This window comes from Geotrypetes seraphini, chromosome 10 (assembly GCF_902459505.1).
Source record: "Geotrypetes seraphini chromosome 10, aGeoSer1.1, whole genome shotgun sequence".
NCBI lineage: Eukaryota > Metazoa > Chordata > Amphibia > Gymnophiona > Dermophiidae > Geotrypetes > Geotrypetes seraphini.
Window position 1 is genome coordinate 31,544,104 of NC_047093.1, and position 18,372 is coordinate 31,562,475.

General features: G+C 42.6%; 1 protein-coding gene across 9 annotated transcripts in view; it reads right to left on the reverse strand.

Annotated features, from left to right (window-relative positions):
* Nucleotides 1–18,372, reverse strand: part of RNF157 (ring finger protein 157) — a 158,359-nt gene that overhangs the window by 90,845 nt on the left and 49,142 nt on the right. For all 9 annotated transcript variants that reach the window (XR_004540799.1, XR_004540800.1, XM_033960240.1 and 6 more), the window contains exon 2: nt 17,662–17,780. Coding sequence is in view for 7 of the 9 variants with exons in the window: in XM_033960240.1 (XP_033816131.1) it covers nt 17,662–17,780 (119 nt within the window). In the remaining 2 variants the exon portion in view is untranslated. The remainder of the gene's footprint in view (nt 1–17,661; nt 17,781–18,372) is intronic.

Here is an 18,372-nt window from a genome sequence, read left to right on the forward strand (position 1 = left end):
ACTCCTGCAAAAATGCCTGACCCCACAAATATTCCTCCTTCCTGACCGTCCATCCCATAACACAAAAAAACATGGTGGAATAGTGGATCCCAATCCCCTAAATTCTACCCCCATCCCCACCCAAAGCTGGGAGGCAAAAGTGACTCCCCCACTTGCTCCTCATGTCATAGGGCACAATTTTAGCTGTCCTTCACTTGACTACTCAAGAATATCAGAGTTGCCATACTGGGACAGACCGAAGGTCCCTCAAGTCCAGTATCCTGTTTCCAACAGTGGCCAACCCAGGTCACAAGTACCTGGCAAGATCCCAAGGAGTAAAACAGATTTTATGCTGCTTATCCTAGGAATAAGCAATGGATTTCCCCATGCCATTTTAATAATGACTTAGGGACTTTTGTTTTAGGAAATGAGCCATACCTTTTTTAAACCCTGCTAAGCTAACTGCTTTCACATTCTCTGACAACAAATTCCAGAGTTTTAATTACATGCTAAGTAAAGAAATATTTTCTAAAGTTTGTTTTAAATTATATGAGGGCATCACAAATAAACTTCAGAATCAAATTCAGCTCCTGCAAATTACAGACTGATTAGTAGGCTAAAAAGATTTGACAGAATAACTCCTACATTACGTGCTCTGCATTGGCTGTCGGTTCAATATAGGATCAGATTCAGATTTGCTTGCATTATTTTCAAGGCACTGGCTGGTCAATGTCCATCAACAATAAGTGAGAACTGTTATCTACCTCACAGTACAGGCTCCATGAGATTCAATAAGAGTATTTATTTATTTGTTCAATTATTTAGCCCATCCTCCCAAAGGAGCCCAGAATGGGTTACAAAGTACATCCACAATATAATCGAGACAGGACAGAGATAACATAATTTACAATATAGATATGATAACAAGCATATACACTAAGCAGCATCTGGTGAGAGCAGGTGGCGTAGGTGCGTTGACTCTGAATGGCATTTCTGGGTGCATGTCAAATATAAAAGACCATCATGAGTGCACCTTTGATTATCTGGGAGCTAAAATCTGGAATGATCTACCGGCTGAAATTAGATTTATACCTACTTACTGCTCTTTCCATAAATCACTAAAATCTGCTTCTTTGAGAAAAGGGCCTTGCTCAACCAATGATGCCTTTATACAGTAGAGCAGGGGTCTCAAAGTCCCTCCTTGAGGGCCACAATCCAGTCAGGTTTTCAGGATTTCCCCAATGAATATGCATGAGATCTATGTGCATGCACTGCTTTCAATGCATATTCATTGGGGAAATCCTGAAAACCCGACTGGATTGCGGCCCTCAAGGAGGGACTTTGAGATCACTGCAGTAGAGTCTCAGTTAACCAGGATTCTCACCCAACCAGCAAAATAAATTGCTGATTCTAAGCTGTAAAATCCCCTCCCTCAAGCCTCAAAGAACTACAAGCGGTGGCAGTCATGAGCCGCGAACCCCACTTCCCTCCCTGAGGCAAGCCACAAGGCCCTCCTCCCTCAAGCCCCTTAGTGGCAGAAGCAGGCGGTGGGTCCTGAGCCACAAACTCCCTCGCTCCCATGCTTCCTTACCCGAAACGCAGCAGTCAGCAGGAGGCAGCCTCACCAACAGGCTGGTTTCGGCCAGCCCCAGCAGGGCCTTTCCTTGGACGCGTCATTTCCGGCGTATCAGAGGAAAAGCCCTGCCAGGGCTGGCTGCGAGCAGCCTGTTTTGAGGCTGCCTTCTGCTGTGCTTGGGTAAGGCAGAGAGGGAGGGAGGGAGTGAGGGGGTTTACAGCTTCTGCCACTTCGGGGCTTGAAGGAGGGAGGGAGGGCTTTGTGGCTCAGGGCTGCTGCCGCGCTGGTGCTTTTTTGGGAGGAAAGTGGGGGGAGGGAATTGAGACTGTGTTAGACAAGGTTTCAAACACACTCGCAAATAACCAGAAAAACAGTTATCCAGTATCCCCCAATCCCAGTGGGTGTCAGATTACTGAAATTCTACTGTAAATGCTATCTTTAAATTTCTATTTTTTATTTTTTTTGTCCTTACATTACATTTATTGACTTCGATTCCACCTTATCCTTTCAGTTCTAGGCAGATTACAACCTGGATAATAATAAGAGGCAGATTACAATAATAAGAGGTATCAGTTCTAGGCAGATAACAATAATAGGAAGTATCTGGACATTTTCAGGGAATTGCATTTCAAAGCTTAACATTGTATTTTCTAAATACGTAGCATTGCTTCACTGATTGATTCACTCTTTGTTCTTAATTTACTCTTTTGTATGCTTTTTGTAAACCACTTTTAATTCAGTTGGAGATTTAGCGGTATATAGGACACCATGAGAATTAGCATTAAATTTACTACCAAGTAGTTTCATCGAAGGCCCCTTAGTCCTGGTATTTTTTTGAAAGAGTAAACAAGCGGTTCACATCTCCTCTTCCCTACGCAGTCTTCTCCAGGCTGAAGAGCCCTAGCCACTTTAGCCATTCCTCATAGGAAGTAGAAAATGACACGGTGACCGTTACCCGCGGGTAGCCGCAGGTAATCTGCCAAAATAGGGATTTAAAAAAAAAAGAAAAAAGGTCACCGCAGGTCATTCACCGCCCCTGATATTGAGGCTTTTTTGTAATGTTTTTCTCCTGAGGTTAACCCCACTGCTGGCTAGCAGAAAAATGTGAGCAGGGGAGGGGGGGAGGTTGAAGTCATTTTTTCATGCTATTTGGAGCTGTTCGGTGGTGCGCTGTTTCTGGAGATGAATGATCCGTTAACTGGAGGGTCTTTTAGGGTTACCTTTGGTGTTTTCTCCAGCTGGATTTCTGTTGACAAGTACGAAGCCTTTCGTCTACCTAATCGTTTTCACAGGCTTTTGGTTCATAAGGCAGGGATGTTGGCTAAGATGGTGATCCTGCAGATTTGGACTTCTGCTGAAACCCCTCCCCCACCCTCCTTTTGGGCTTGGCGGAATCTGGTCTCTTTTCATATTGCTGGAGAGAGACCAAAAGGCGTACTTCCTTTAAACAGAAAAATATTTTTCTGAAAATTTGAGAGCCCTATTTATCGTCTTTGCCATATAGAGCAATCGGTTTAGTACTCAATTCCTTTTGATATTTGACGGCCTGCTGAGCGATTTATGCCATCTTTGAACCGGAGATGAAAGACTGAGATATTGACCTGCAACAAACATAAGAAATCAACTGCCTGAATATAGGTCTCTGAGGCCCATCTCCTTCGTTAAGATAGCACTCTTTGTGTGCTAATTATTTGGGTGTTTTTTGATTTTGTTGATATATTTTCAACACCATATTTTGTATTTGTGTGAATGCTACAACCAAAAAACACCTAGTAGCGGTTCCAATTTATCGTAGCGTCTTTCAGTTATCGCGTTTGTTTACCCATATTGTGCCAGGTGACAGGAACCTCGTAAGACTCGCTGCAAGTTACCTCAGTTTTGCTTGATTTTATGTCAATTGGCACCATCTACTGGGCTACTTTTTACACCCCTGATGAAGGCCTCTGTGGCCGAAACACGGACCGTGTTGGGGTCCAGTGTATGTTTTATTAAAAAGTGCTTTACATGCCTGCCATATTTTGTTTTATCTATGTGTATACTTATGCAAATTTCAACTGAAATTTAACATTTTAAATAAACGTATTTGTCTATACTGCGGTTTGACCAGTGTCCCTTCCCCACTTCCTTTTTCGTTCTTATAGTTCGCCCGTGAGGTTGTGTTTTTTCCTTTGTATTGTACGGTACAATGAAAAACATACATAATGATGAAACATCATTAGTGAGACACAGAATAAAATAGAAAATGTGGCCAGTAGCTTAACATCCATGTTCATCAATGAGAGGAGTCGATTTGAGCTACAGGCCCCTTCCATCTCAGGAGGGCAGAAAAAAGGATTTTAGGCTGGTTTTTGGCACTGAAAGTGAAATTCAGTCAACCTCTAAGAGAAGAAGAAATAGTAGTACTACCACTTAGGATAAGAACAAGTGAAGGAGCCAGTGGTGGGGGGAGGTTGGAGAAGAGAAAGGATTGTTCCTTTGTAGTTTGCAGCTACGCCATATGATATTCAGCAGTGGTCTCCAACTCAAACCCTTTGCAGGGCCACATTTTGGTTTTGTAGGTACTTGGGAGGGCCTCAGAAAAAATAGTTAATGTCTTATTAAAGAAATAACAATTTTGCATGAGGTAAAACTCTTTATAGTTTATAAATCTTTCCTTTTGGCTAAGTTTTAATAATAATATTATCATTTATAGCTGAAGAGACATTATCGTCAAGAAACTGTTTTAGTTTACTTTTGTGATTATGATAAACATACCAAAGGCCTCAAAATAGTACCTGGCGGGCCGCATGTGGCCCCCTGGGCCGCGAGTTTGAGACCACTGATGTACAGTATACCCCCTGAAGCTCGCGGGGGTTGAGTTCTAGGAGCACCCGCAAACTTCGAAAAACCGTGATAATTGGATACGGTTTAGGAGTGGGGGATTGGAGGTGGGAGAGGGCTGCAGGGGCGGCGGCTGCTGCAAGTGCCGATGCGGGCGGTGGCGCTTGTGGCTCCGACCCAGGCCGGGATCACTGGTCAGACAGAACTGATCAGGGGGAGCCAGAGGATGCGCATGACGGGGTCAGACAGAGCAGATTGGGGGAGGCGGACAGAAAAAAACCCCACGAATGACTGGGGGTGCGAAATGTGAACCACAACTTTCCGGGGGTACACTGTAGTTATTTATTTGCACATTTGATCTACTGCTGTATGATCTAGAGATTTAAAGTGATTTTACAAAAAAAGAAAAATTATGGAAAACAAAATGACAGAACAGCAATGCAGGGAGGGAAAGAAATGGCAAAACAGAGGGTAGGAAAGGAAGAAATCAGGGGTAAACTTCAAAGTTAAACGACTAGGGGCTAGATTCACTAACCTGCCTCTCCATGCCTGATCCGTGGGCGATTGCAAACAGGCCGACAAATTCTCTAAAGGCCTGCATGCAAATGGGGATGATTGTTGGCACGCCCCACCCCCTCCCCTCCCACCAACCAAACGGATCGCTCGAGAGTAATCCCTGAGCATGCACAGACCATCTTCCTTGACTATAGATGGTCTGCGCATACGCTGGCCCTTCGTGCCCGGCAGAGCTTTTTTACTTTTTTTACTAGCTGTTTTTTCACTATTTTTTTTCTACTTTGAGAGCCTGTGGTTTTAACCTGCTTTAAGCCCGTGGGTTAAAACCACAGGCTCGCACTGCTGGGAAGGGCAGGCGAGTCAGGGCTGAATAGGGCAGGAGATTGGGGCTGAACAGGGCGGCAAGACAGAGCTGGGAAGTCGGGGGCTGAGAGCAGGAGATCGGGGCCGTGAGCGGGTTTATTTCAGGGCTGCAGGGCTGGCAGGACAGTCGGAAAGGAGGTAAGCAACTGGTCCCCAGCAGTCGCTTCTTGTTGATCGGCCAGACTAGTCAGCGTTCAAGATTTTGGCTTAGTGAATCACGTCCCTGCCTACTTTGCATGCCTTTTCCCTCACTTGCATGCACGAATCGGATCGGTACACAGGTTAGTGAATCGGGTCGGAAGGGAAATCGGGTCGCAAAGGGCACGCAAACCAATCAGTTTGCTTAGCGAATCTAGCCCTACATGTGTTGCAAATATCCTAGTTTCTTCCTTTATCTGCTGGTTGTGATCACTGTATGGGGATAATGCAAGTGGAAATGGTGGTACACTGTGGACGTTGTAACCTATGAATTGCTGTATAAAATAAAGATGTACATGCAAGAAACATTAAATAAGTCTAAAACAAGATTTATAAAAGCACATCCAAGAATGTCTGGGAGCAATGGAAGAAAACAAAGCAAGGGAACTCTGCAGCACTGCTAAACGACCAACATCTTGGAAATGAATCATGACAGCTATGTTTCCATGCGGCACTGTCAGCACTTGAGCTCATTTGAGGATCCGAGACAAAACACGATCCTGCCTGCGCTCAGTGACAGAGAGCCAGATTCCCTAGATATGTGCTAGCATTCCCGGGGCTGGCGGAAGCATTATGGGGCGCCCTAGACACACCTTCAACCTTGTGCTGCCTTCAGTTAACCTTTATACCCTTAGGCCTCTAATCCTGCAGGATCGGCTTAATCATCAGGCAGTCTAGGCCAGGGGTAGGCAATTCTGGTCCTCGATAGCCGGTCAGGTTTTCAGGATGTCTACAACGAATATGTACGAGATTGATTTGCATGCACTGCCTCCTTGAGATGCAAATCTATCTCATGCATATTTATTGTGGAGATCCTGAAAACCTGACCTGGCTCCGGCTCTCAAGGACCAGAATTGCCTACCCCTGGTCTAGGCAGTTACCTAAGGTGGCAACTTCCTAGAGGCAGTAGAGAATAGCTGCAATCTAGGAAAAAAAAACCCAACCAACTGGTCCTGACAGCAGCACAAAATATCAAAGAACCATCAACATATAACTTTCATCTATGGCAGTGGTTCCCAAACCTGTCCTGGAGGACCCCCAGGCCAGTCGGGTTTTCAAGATAGCCCTAATGAATATGCATGACAGAGATTTGCATATAATGGAGATGCCAGGAATGCAGATCTGCTTCATGCATATTCATTAGGGCTATCTTGAAAACCCGACTGGCCTGGGGGTCCTCCAGGACAGGTTTGGGAACCACTGATCTAAGGGGAGGGGAGGCTATTGTAAAATATCTGCTGTCCCTGAATGTAACGGACCTTGCGCTACAATTAAAAAAGGCATGAGATGGATAGGACTCTTGCAAAATTGCCTTCGTTATCTATAAAACCCAAGTTTAATATTTTAAAAAAGTGCTATGGGCCAATATGCATTCTTACAAATTCTTTGGCAAAAAGTGGTATTGGGGGTTATGATTATTACATTACATTAGGGATTTCTATTCTGCCATTACCTTGCAGTGCAAGGCGGATTACAAAAGAATTATCAAGGAAGTATTACAAAAAGATCTTACCAAAAAGAGATTTGGCTATTTTCAAAGAGAGTAAGAAATGAGTATGGTTATTTGTTTAGGGTAGTTGGCTTTAGTGAGAGGCGATGTTTGATACTTACGGTGTTATTTCCTTTTCAGGGATTTCTTGAATAGTATGGTTTTTATTTCTTTTCTATAAGTTTTGTAGTCTAGGGATGCTATCAGTAGATTGGCGATTTGGTGGTCTAGTTTGGCTGCTTGAGTGGCTAGTAGGCCATCATATAGTTTTTTCCATTTGATCTTCTTAATTGGGGGGTATGAGAATGGGGTGTGAGTTTTCCTATGTCTGGTTAAGGTGTTGTGGATGAGGCGGTTGATCAGGTAGTTTGGACTGTCTCCGTAAGTCTTAAATAGTAGACAGTAGAATTTGAATTGTATTCTTGCTGGGATTGGAAGCCAGTGCGATTTGAGATATGCTTCTGTAATGTGGTCATGTTTCTTCAATGAGTAGATGAGTCTTAGTGCTGTGTTTTGGATTGTTTGTAGTTGTTTTGTTATTGTTGCAGGGCAGGGGAGATAGAGGATATTACAGTAGTCTAGTAGGCCTAGTATTAGGGACTGTACTATAAGCTGGAATTGTGATTTTTCGAAGAATTTCCAAACTTGTCTTAAGTTCTCATGATTGAGAATGATTTTTGTATTGTTTTATTGATTTGCGGTTGCCTGGTGCAGTATCTGTTGATTGTTATTCCTAGTAATTTTGATTATGGCTTATGATTATGCTATTTAATTCTCAAAATCTCAGGGGTCGGGGGAGTGAATGCAAGCCCTGAAGGTTAACCAAGGGGGCACAAAGTTGCCTAATACCCATGAACCAGACCTACTCTGGGCAGAGGGTGGCAGAAACAGATTTTTAGGGGACAAAGCTAGTCAATCAGGACACATGGGACTGCCCTAATCCTGCAAGATCCAAAGTGGACCCCATGTAAATAGTGAAAGAGATATCAGCTTATTCCCCATCTACAGACTAGGCTGATCAACCTATTTTAAATCCTTCACTTCCTATCCTATGAGTCCGCTACTCTGTCCTATATTATAATGGACTTCCTTTCCTATTCTGTAAATAGTTTTAGTTGTGAATTGTCCATTGTTTTGACTTGCCTGAACAAATGAAGCAGTATAGTAAATCTTCAATAAAACAATATTTGTTCAAGAATGTTATCTAGAACTTCCCCCTACCCAACCTTCGAATAAGTATCATCTTGAAATCCATTTAACATCAAGGAAAAAAAGTAGGCCATATATCAAACCTCTTGATATCCTCCTCCCCCCGCCATGCACACCTCATCTGAGAAGAGTTCTGTATACAACATTTCTGGACTGTTTTAATGCAAGTCTAATAAATCAGTATCACCCCACGCAAATCTAGTTAACTATTGCTTTTTTCTTTTTTTTTAATATAGCACTGTTTCTCAGTCCTGACCTATGCATATGAGGCTTCACAATATGTGCACCCAGAGCTCTGCATCCTCCACATCCCCTTCGGCTGACCTTGCAAGACAGTCACTGAAATTGAGTGCTACAAATGATATAACAGAAAAATCTGATCACCTTATTGGTTGATTTCTCATGCCTAGAAATTCAAAGGACCAAATTAGTACCATTTAATAATTTGAGGGAGGTACTGCAAACTTCATGCAACAATATTAACACGTTCTCTGTAGGTCAAAGTTCACTTGCCATCCCCAACCTCTATCGGATCCCCAAGCTGGTTCGGAAATAAAACCAAACGACTGATGAGTTTATCGGGTTGGTTTGCACTTTCATTCCCTGTGTGGAACACTGGAACGAAAGGGCATAGTAGGAGAGGTATAGGTGTTGGATCTGCTGGGAAACAGTGATCATGACATGATCAAATTTGAGCTAATATCTGGACTGAAATCACAAAGGAAATCTACTGTAGCAGCATTTAATTTTCAAAAGGGCGACTATGATAAAATGAAGAAAATGGTTAAAAAGAAGCTAAAAAGGATCAGCCAGACAGGTTAGGACGTTAAATCAGGCATGGATGTTGTTTAAAAACACCATCTTGGAAGCCCAGACAGATAAACAAAGGTGGAAAGAACAACAAAATGCTGCCATGATTAAAAGGCGAAGTGAAGGAGGCTATTAGAGCCAAAAAATGGAAAAAGGATTCAAATGAAGAAAATAAGAAGCAACATAAGCACTCGTAAGTTAAACGCAAAGCATTGATCAATGTGGCTAAAAGAGTATGAAAAGAATCTTGCCACAGCCCTGCCTTATCTGTTTAAATTTATTCTCACTTGTCTCCTATCTATTTCAAGATCACTAGCTAATATCTTATAAAGAAGGAGTAAAGCTCTACTCCTATAACTTTTGAGCAAAATGTACCACAAATAAATCAATGGCTCTTTTCTCGTTAGAGGATTTATCTTCTGCGTTCACTTTGTATTCCATTCCACTAGCAGGCACATTACTTTGACCCATTGAGAAACAAGCTTATACATCTTGGAGCTTGGCAACAGTATTTCTTGCTGGGTGTTTTAGGGTTTTGTTACATGACATCATGGAGGGAGAAAGAATGAACGAATGAAAGAAAAACACCTCACACATGCACATATATGTACATATACTCCTATGAATGCATATACATACAACTTAAATGTCTCATCATATCTACTGCTCTACAGCACAAGACAAGCTGATGAGGCCTGCTTCAAATAACCAGAAAATCATCTCTTATACTTTGCGAGAGAGAAGAAACCAAGGTTTCTTCAAGTGCACTGAGCGTGAGGCCTTGTTGCAAGGAGTTGAGCAGCATTGCAGGCTTAATCCTATCTCAAGACATTGAATGCTTGAGTGTTTGGAATGCCGTTGGTAGAAGACCATGCCAAAGTGTACACGTTTAGCTATTAGCGAAGTATGTTAATTTTCCCACAATAGAGTACAGATATTTTGCATAAAATGCCTTTTTATCATTATTTGATGACAGGAGAATGTTTTCCTATTCTTTTGTGGTTGAAGCACTATATTATTGGGATTCTAAGGAATCCGATACCACTTGTTATAATAAGCATATTATATAACATAACTTTATTCTTCTATACCGCCAACAATCAAACGACTTCTAGGCGCTTTACACAGAAGAGAAACTGGACAATCAGCGAAGTACAAAGTATTGAGAATAAAAGAACAACATGTTATCTAAAGTATAGACAGTATAAAATTATTGTTAAAAATAAAATTTCAGTTAAGAAATGAATTTATCAAATAGCACAGTCAATCTCTTTTCAAAACGTGCTGTAAGATTGCATGGATCTGCTAAAATAATTGCCCAACCAGGACTGTTGTTTACTTGCTTGGAATACTAGTAGCATCCTATCCAAAAAAGACCTGTATCTACAGCCTAGGATAGGTAAATAAATTGCAATTCCTGGTTATCCTGGTATGGTTGAATACACGAAATGAGGTAAAAGGTAGGTAGGGGCCAGTCCCCAAACCAACTTAAAACAAATACAAGAGACTCTAGTGTTATTTCTGTACTGAGTTATTGTTCTTTTTCAATAAAACAAATTTGACATAAAATGTCTTTTTATTAATTTATCGTTGCTAAGTGTGAAAACATAAAAGTTATAGCTATAATACGAAGAAATTTGCGCAGTTATGCAAACACAATAGCAAATTTTAAGAAAAATGGAGCTATATGTAATCAGTGACTTTGAGGGACCCCAGGAGGAGCTTTAAAAAATTTTTTAAGATTATTTTCTGATCAATCACAATTGAATTCATGGGAAAAGTTCCAATTCACAGTTTTTCCAACTTTAGGTTTTTCTGGACAACCTTACCAGAGGCAGGGAAATACTTAAAGTACCTGAAGGTAACCCATATTGACCTACTGAAAAAAAGGTGTAAGCTGAATCCAAATAAAATTTTAAAAATCCATTAAGAGAAATAATTCATCTATCAAAATTCACAAAAATACACAGGTAATTAATTCACTGTGCAGCTAAACAAGTGATTAGGGAAACGGAAGGAGAGGACAGAGATGAAAGATGGATGGTTGACAAATGGGCAGGAGACCCTGGCAAGTGAGTTATCAGAAGACAACCAGAGCCTGGGACCAACGTGATTTGAATAATGACCAGACAACAAAAGGTAGAAAAAAACAATTTTATGATTTGTTTTTGTGATTACAGTATGTCAGATTTGAAATGTGTATCCTGCCAGAGCTGGTGTTAGACAGCAAGCATGAACTAAGAGAGACAGAGCAGGCGTGGGGTTAGAGAGGCTGTAACCCCATACTTCTACTAAGACTAAGGGATCCTTTTATTAAGGTGCACATTTAGCATGTGCTAATCTTTAGCGCACGCTAAATCGGCTAGCGTATCTTAATAAAAAATTCACCCGCGACTTAGCCTATGTTTTAGATTTTGGCCCCTTATGGGATTGAGTTTGACACCCCTGCTCTAAGCCATGCACATTAGTCAGTGCAAAGATCAGGTACAATGGAGGCTGTGGTGGCGGGAAAGGGGACAGGTGAAGAGGGGACAAAGTCCAATTGCTTAAATCATTGCAGAGCACTGGACTGTAGATAGAACAAGTTAAAGGTAAAGGGGATGGGACTTGATATACCGCTTTTGCTGTATGGTTACAATCAAGGCGGTTTGCATATTTTAGACAGGTACTTATTTTGTACGTGGGGCAATGAAGTGTTAAGTCCGCTGCAGTGGGAATCAATCTCACAACCTCAGGGTTCTGAGGCAGCTGCTCTAACTACTAGGTCACTCCTCCCCCTCCAGGACTCTAAGAAAAAAAAAAACAACAAAAAAACAACAAACTTGCACAGATTTTCTCCTTTGCTTTCTAGATATATTTTTTTAAATTGATGCACATGAAAAACGACTTTGCTCTTACCTCTGAGCTAGTACATGATATGTGTCTCCCAAAATGCTCAAATACGAGTTTCCTCCCTCTTTTCTGACATCTGATTAGGACTGTAGTGTCCTTTATGCCCAGCCCGAGTAAGACGCTGGGATGGATAGGAGAAGTCCCAGTAGATTGCTGATGAGACAGCCGCCTTGCTAAACGTCTTTATTGATCTGTGATTTTAAGTATGTTTTTATGAGACCTAATTAAATTGCACAATCAAATTTTTTCAATTATAAATTTCCCACCTCTGTTCTGTAGGTCTCTCAGCAGGCATGGTATACCAGGTAGCTACTTCTCTGCTTTAGCCAGCTTGGGTGGGGGGAGGGGAGACTGGATAAAGCAGCAGGCCAATTTCCTGACCGGCTGTATAGGCTAGAAGCCTTATCCCCTTCACCCTTTCCCTGTCATCAGGTAGCATGCGGGAAGAAACAAAACAGAGAGGGGCTGGAGCAGAAATAGCTTGCAGCGCTCTCCAACGCCATGCCCTGGGACTTCATTTAGGGTTAGAGTGTGGGGGGGAGGGAGGGGGAGGATAGAAAAACAGCAAAAGAAGTCCAACAAGGTCTGCCGTGCAAAAGCGGCAAGTGAGATGCAAAAAGAAAACTGCAGACTAATATGTACAAGATGCAGGCTAAATATTTAATGCAGTTAAATGTTACCACCTTACTACAAACCAAGAGACCCGACACAGTCTGTGTTTTGGAGAACACGCCTTCTTCAGGGGTCCGTGGTTGACAAGGTTTGTTTAAAAAAAACTGCAATAAAATATTAAACAATTGCCTGTTTAAAAGAAGGTCACCGGCCAGCAAGCAGCGCAGCGCTAAATAGTCTGTTTTTGGGTAATACCACAGAAAGTTGGTATACAATAATTATATATTTCTTCTAAACGTACTTAAAATATTTAAAATAAAATGTGACGTGCTCAGACCCTCAACCAAAATGCTTAGTGATAAAACACAGCACTGGTTTGCCAATAAGACCATCGTGGCCTTCACTGTCTTGTATTGGCAACCGGTGCTGTGTTTTATCACTACAAAAAAAAGGCAAAGCCGAAGTCACAATACAAGGGATTTTATTGAAAGTTCCTATTGGAAGTCCCAACTAGGATCCTGGTTTCGGCAGAACACTGCCTTCCGTAGGGGACATACCAAACAGAGTTCCTTGACAAGTTTCTTTAGAAGTTTGGCTGTCAATACTTCTTTCAGTACGTTCCTAAAGGTCTTTTTCAAGACTACCTGAAAATTTGGTATGTCCCCTGAAGAAGGCAGTGTTCTGCCGAAACCTGGATCCTAGTTGGGATGTCCCTTAGGAACTTTCAATAAAATCCCTTGTGTTGTAGTCAGTGTTCCCGCTAAGCTGCGCTGGCGTGCGCTGGCGCACAAAATATTACATCGCAGCGCACAAGTTTCTCGTCACAGCGCACACACGTGCTTGCAGGCAGGCGAGCTGGCAGTCCATGTAACGCGTCGCAAAGGTAAGGGGAGGCTGGGGGAGGAATCGGACGTCGGGGTGGGGGTGCGAGCAGGGAGGGGGCGATCGGAAGAGGCGTACGGCAGATGGCAGGGCGGCGAGAGGAGAGTCGGGTGGGGGGGGGGAGTAACACCGGAAGAGAGCGGCAAATCCGGGCAAGGCAAGACTTGCAGAGGCGTACCTAGGGGGTGCGGGGGGTCGATCCCGACGGTCCGCTCAGCTCGCCAACAAGGAGAGGCAGCCGGACTCGCGTACGCTCCGACCGCCTCTTCTTGGGGATGATGATGAAGATATTGATGATATCTAACTTGAGTGAAGAATTGATTCCATTCCAGTTTCACAACAATTATTCTACAACATATTGAGTGAACTCTTCTCACTGAAGGCAAACTTTGTGCCCAATAAAATGGTTTTCAATATTTTGTTTTAATGTATTTATACTTTTGTGTAGAAGCTGGAATTGATAGATTGTCTAGAAATTGAAAGCATCAAACGTATTGTCTTCTGGACTGTTTTTAATTTACAGTTTACACATATGGATGTAACAGACATAACTACATTTGTTGTAAAACATTTATTAAGATATCATTTCATCCCTACAATTTCTGTAGACTGTTTTAAAATAAATTTGAGTTTTTCTGGTTAAAAAAAAAAAAAATAAAGAATTTTGTACTTTCAAGAATTAATGCGTTGTTTTGTGTTCTTAAAAATATTATTTAACGTTATTTAATTTAGCGTGTAGGCCTAAAATTCCTTTGAATACCTCGTCCTCATGTATCAGCAACTTTGACAACATATTTATTTGGCTCATAACTTGCTGGCGCCCGATATTTTTAGCTCACAGTGAAAAAAGTTTGCTCACAACACCCGCCCGCTTAGAGGGAACACTGGTTGTAGTGTGACAACGGCTTTGCCTTTCTTTTGTTTTGCTTCTCGCTGTGCTGGGCAAAGGAAGACTCCTCTTTTTCTGTTGTGTTTTATCACTAAGCAATTTGGTTGAGGGTCTGAGCGCATCACATCTTTATTTTAAATATTTTAAGTACGTTTAGAAGAATAGTTTAATATATGTAATGATGACAATGATAAATAGTTGATATATAACCTAATTTGAGAAGTAATTCCCTTTCGTAATTAGTTGAATACAATACATAAACAGAGCAAAAGTCGGGAATATAGGGCTAGATTCACTAAGCCCACCGATCAACTTCCGGCCACTTAAGCGACTCATTTATGACCCGATTTCCCTCCGACCTGATTCACTAACCTCTGTCTCGATCATCCTCCGATCTGCGCATTTAAATGAGGGGGAACGGCATTCAAATGCAGGCAGGAAGTGATTCATTAAAATAAAAAAGCAACACCGACTGGGCTGGCCGATCCAAAAATAAGCAACTGCTGAGGACCAGTCGCTGAGGTCCTGTCCGACTGCCCTGCCTTCTGCCGTCCAGCTCTCTGCCCTGCTTCTCTGCTCTCAGCCCCGATCTACTGCCTGCTCCGAATCTCCTGCTCTCTCCTGCCTGCCCCAAATCACCTCTTCGCTTCTGCTCTCCTGCCTGCCCCGAATCACCTCTTCTCTCCTGCTGCTCTGACTTGCCGCCCTGCTCTCACCCCGACCCTCCTGCCCTTCCCCCGTACTACGAGCCCAGTGGTTTTAACCCGCAGGTTTAAAGCAGGTTAAAACCACGAGCTCGCAAAGAAAAAGTAAAAAAAGGTTGCTGCTCTTAAGCATGCGCAGACCATCTACAAATGGTCTGTGCATGCGTCGGGATCGCTAGAGTGTGATCCCGACAGTCGGATGGGGGCATAATTCCGATCGCCCTCATTTGCATGAGGGCGATTCGTGGAATCAGCTCCCCGGACACGGATCGGATCCTATCCATGCCCTTTGTGAATCTAGCCCATAGAATGGTGAATGACTGAAGGGGAGGGGACTCTGGGAGTGAGAAAACGTGTGCATAGGCGTCGGAACGGGGGAGACCACAGGGGCCATAGCCTCCCCAAAAATTGGCAATCGGAAGTATGGCTTTCCCAACTCCCCCACCAACTACCTCCCTGCCGCTGTAATTTAAAGTCTTCGGGCAGCCATCAGCACAACGAAGCGAGACTCCCGCTGTCTGCTTACCCCGAAGTGTTCTTCCCGCGGCACTTCGTCTTCCTGCATAGGCAGGACATCATCACATCTGCACATGTGCAGATACACTCCAGCCCCAGCCTGAAGAGTCGAAGTTTGGGGAGGGTGGGTTTGGAGGGGGAGCGGACCTGGGGCAGAACAGGGCGGGGTCATGAGTCTTCTTTTACCAGATAGAAAATCTTGTAACCCTACATAAGGATAACTTGCTGCAGTTCCCTTTAACGTGTATTGAATACTTTTTAGGTCTGTATGTTTGGCTTTAGACTGATCCTTATCTTTGGTGTACCTCTATTACCACTTATGTCACAAACTCACAGGTTTTTCTCCTCTGTGGCATGCATGTTTTATATATGTTTTCATATATATATGGCTTATATTTTCATATTTTTCACATTTCAAGTTTCAAGTTTATTAAATCCTCCCACCCAAACCAATATCTGTTGCACATTTGGTTTTGTCTTTTTCCTCTTCTTAAGCCCCTCCCTTAGTCTATGCCAGTGGTTCCCAAACCTGTCCTGGGGGACCCCCAGCCAGTCAGGTTTTCAAGATATCCCTAATGAATATGCATGAGAGAGATTTGCATATAATGGAAGTGACAGGTATGCAAATCTCTCTCATGCATATTCATTAAGGATATCTTGAAAACCTGACTGGCTGGGGGTCCCCCAGGACAGGTTTGGGAACCACTGGTCTATGCATTGCCCACTCCTTTTCCCAGATGTCAAGTCCGATACTTATTAACCCCAAGGCTGGGTTGGAGGGTCATTATCTCTGGCTAGCTGGTAGGGAATCGCCACTGAAAAATGTCTCTCCTTCCCCAAACCACCTCTACAGCACGACCAGGGCCAGCTTGTGCTGACAAGGCATCTTTAACATACCGTAAAGGACTATTTCACCTAAGTATACGCAAAGTTTTTCAGGAAAACCCATTATTCATTCATGTTCAAGATGCTCTCTCCTCAGCTTTCTTAGGAAAGGCTTTAAATTGCAGCTAGTTGGATCCAATACTACAATACGAATCGATTGTTATTTCCGTAGAAGTTTCGTCAGCCGTAAGCCTGAGGTCATAATGCCGTTGTACAGATCCATGGTGAGACCCCCATCTGGAATACTGTGTACAATTCTGGAGGCCGCATTATCAAAAAGATGTGCGGAGAGTTGAGTCGGTTCAGCGAATGGCCAGCAGGATGGTCTCAGGACTCAAGGATCTCCCGTATGAGGAACGACTCGGTAAGTTGCAGCTGTACTCACTCGAGAGAGGGGAGACATGATCGAGACACGTTCAAATATGTCACGGGCCGTATCGAGGTGGAAGAGGATCTCTTTTTCCTTAAAGGACCCACGGCAACAAGAGGGCATCCGTTGAAAATCAGGGGTGGGAAATTTCATGGCGACACCAGAAAATATTTCTCCACCGAAAGGGTGGTTGATCACTGGAATAATCTTCCACAACAGGTAATTGAGGCCAGCAGCATGCCAGATTTTAAGAAAAGATGGGATTGGCATATGGGAACTCTTCATGGAGGTAGTTAGGGGGTGGGCCATTAGTGTGGGCAGACTAGATGGGCCGTGGCCCTTTTCTGCCGTCATGTTCTATGTTTCTATGTTTGTTTCATATTGATTGAAAGTTGCACTTTATCAGCTTTGAATTTATTTCCCCGTTGCAGAAGTCTTGGTACGGCAAAACGCTGGCAGCGTCAAGGGTTAACTTTCAGACGAAAATCTAGACTTGGCTTAAGTTTTGATTTGCCTACTTTCTTTCCTGGATTAAATTAACTGTTATAATGAGAAATAAAAATAGTAAGAATGAAAACCTAAACGTTTGTTTTTGGTTTTTTTAATGCTAAAAATAGGAAGGGTTTTTTTAGCCATTGACTGAGCACTGTTTAACACAGGGACGTCTGGATATTTTACATATGAGGTTTTTTTCCTACCCCAAAACCTAATTTATTGATGCAAGGTTTTGTAGTGGAATGATGTTTATAAATGTTTAAAATAGCGAGTAAAAAAAAAAAAAAAAAAAGTATAATACATGTATCTTGATGTTGGTTAAGTCCTTCCAATATAGATTTATTTACTTTCATACTTCTAGTATTTTAACCAGTTTACAATGTTTTTTTCTACATTCTGAAAGTAAGTCTAATACTACAAAACCCTTTCAGCAGAGGTAAGTTAGAAATAGCCTACCGCCACAGGCCGGTTGCCCAGGAAGTTAAGGTCAGTGTTCTCTCCAAAGAGGTAGCCCTCCGGGTGAGTTGAGTCAAACTTCTCCCCTCCCATGATGAAATGACTTGCGAAGTAGCTCCCTGAATTGGGTGAAGAGAAAGAGAGAGAGAGAGAAAAAAAATCAAACTAATTTACTAATTTAACACCATCAAACCTGCACACAGTAAATGCTACAACTATGCCACCTGTTATACAGCCTATTTCTGGGTAAATACTGGCACGTGTAGTCAAGAAATGCAAAACACATCAACAGCATATTTGCCCTAACTGTGATTCTTAATGTCCCGTTGGACTGCATTAACTTCTTTACAAAGAACTTTTGGACCCAGGCAATTGCCCTGTGTGCTTTTCTTATCTAGGACTGTAACAGAATAGAGCCGTATTGAAAAGAACTGGGAAGGAAAAGTGAGCGAAAGCACAGCAATGATGATTATTTTTGGAAACATTTATGTGGGAGTGTACTGCGTAACGCCTACTTTATACACAGAAAAGGCCATTTATATATAAAAAAGGGTGCAGCAGTGTATGGACACAAACAAGGTGGAATGTACTTTTATGAATGCCATGCGTAGTCTCTGACAGGGGAGTAGTTTGGGCAGAGCAAGGAAAGGATTGCAATACATCCACATAAATTTTATAAATTATGCAAGAGCAGGGCATTGCAGGTGGTCC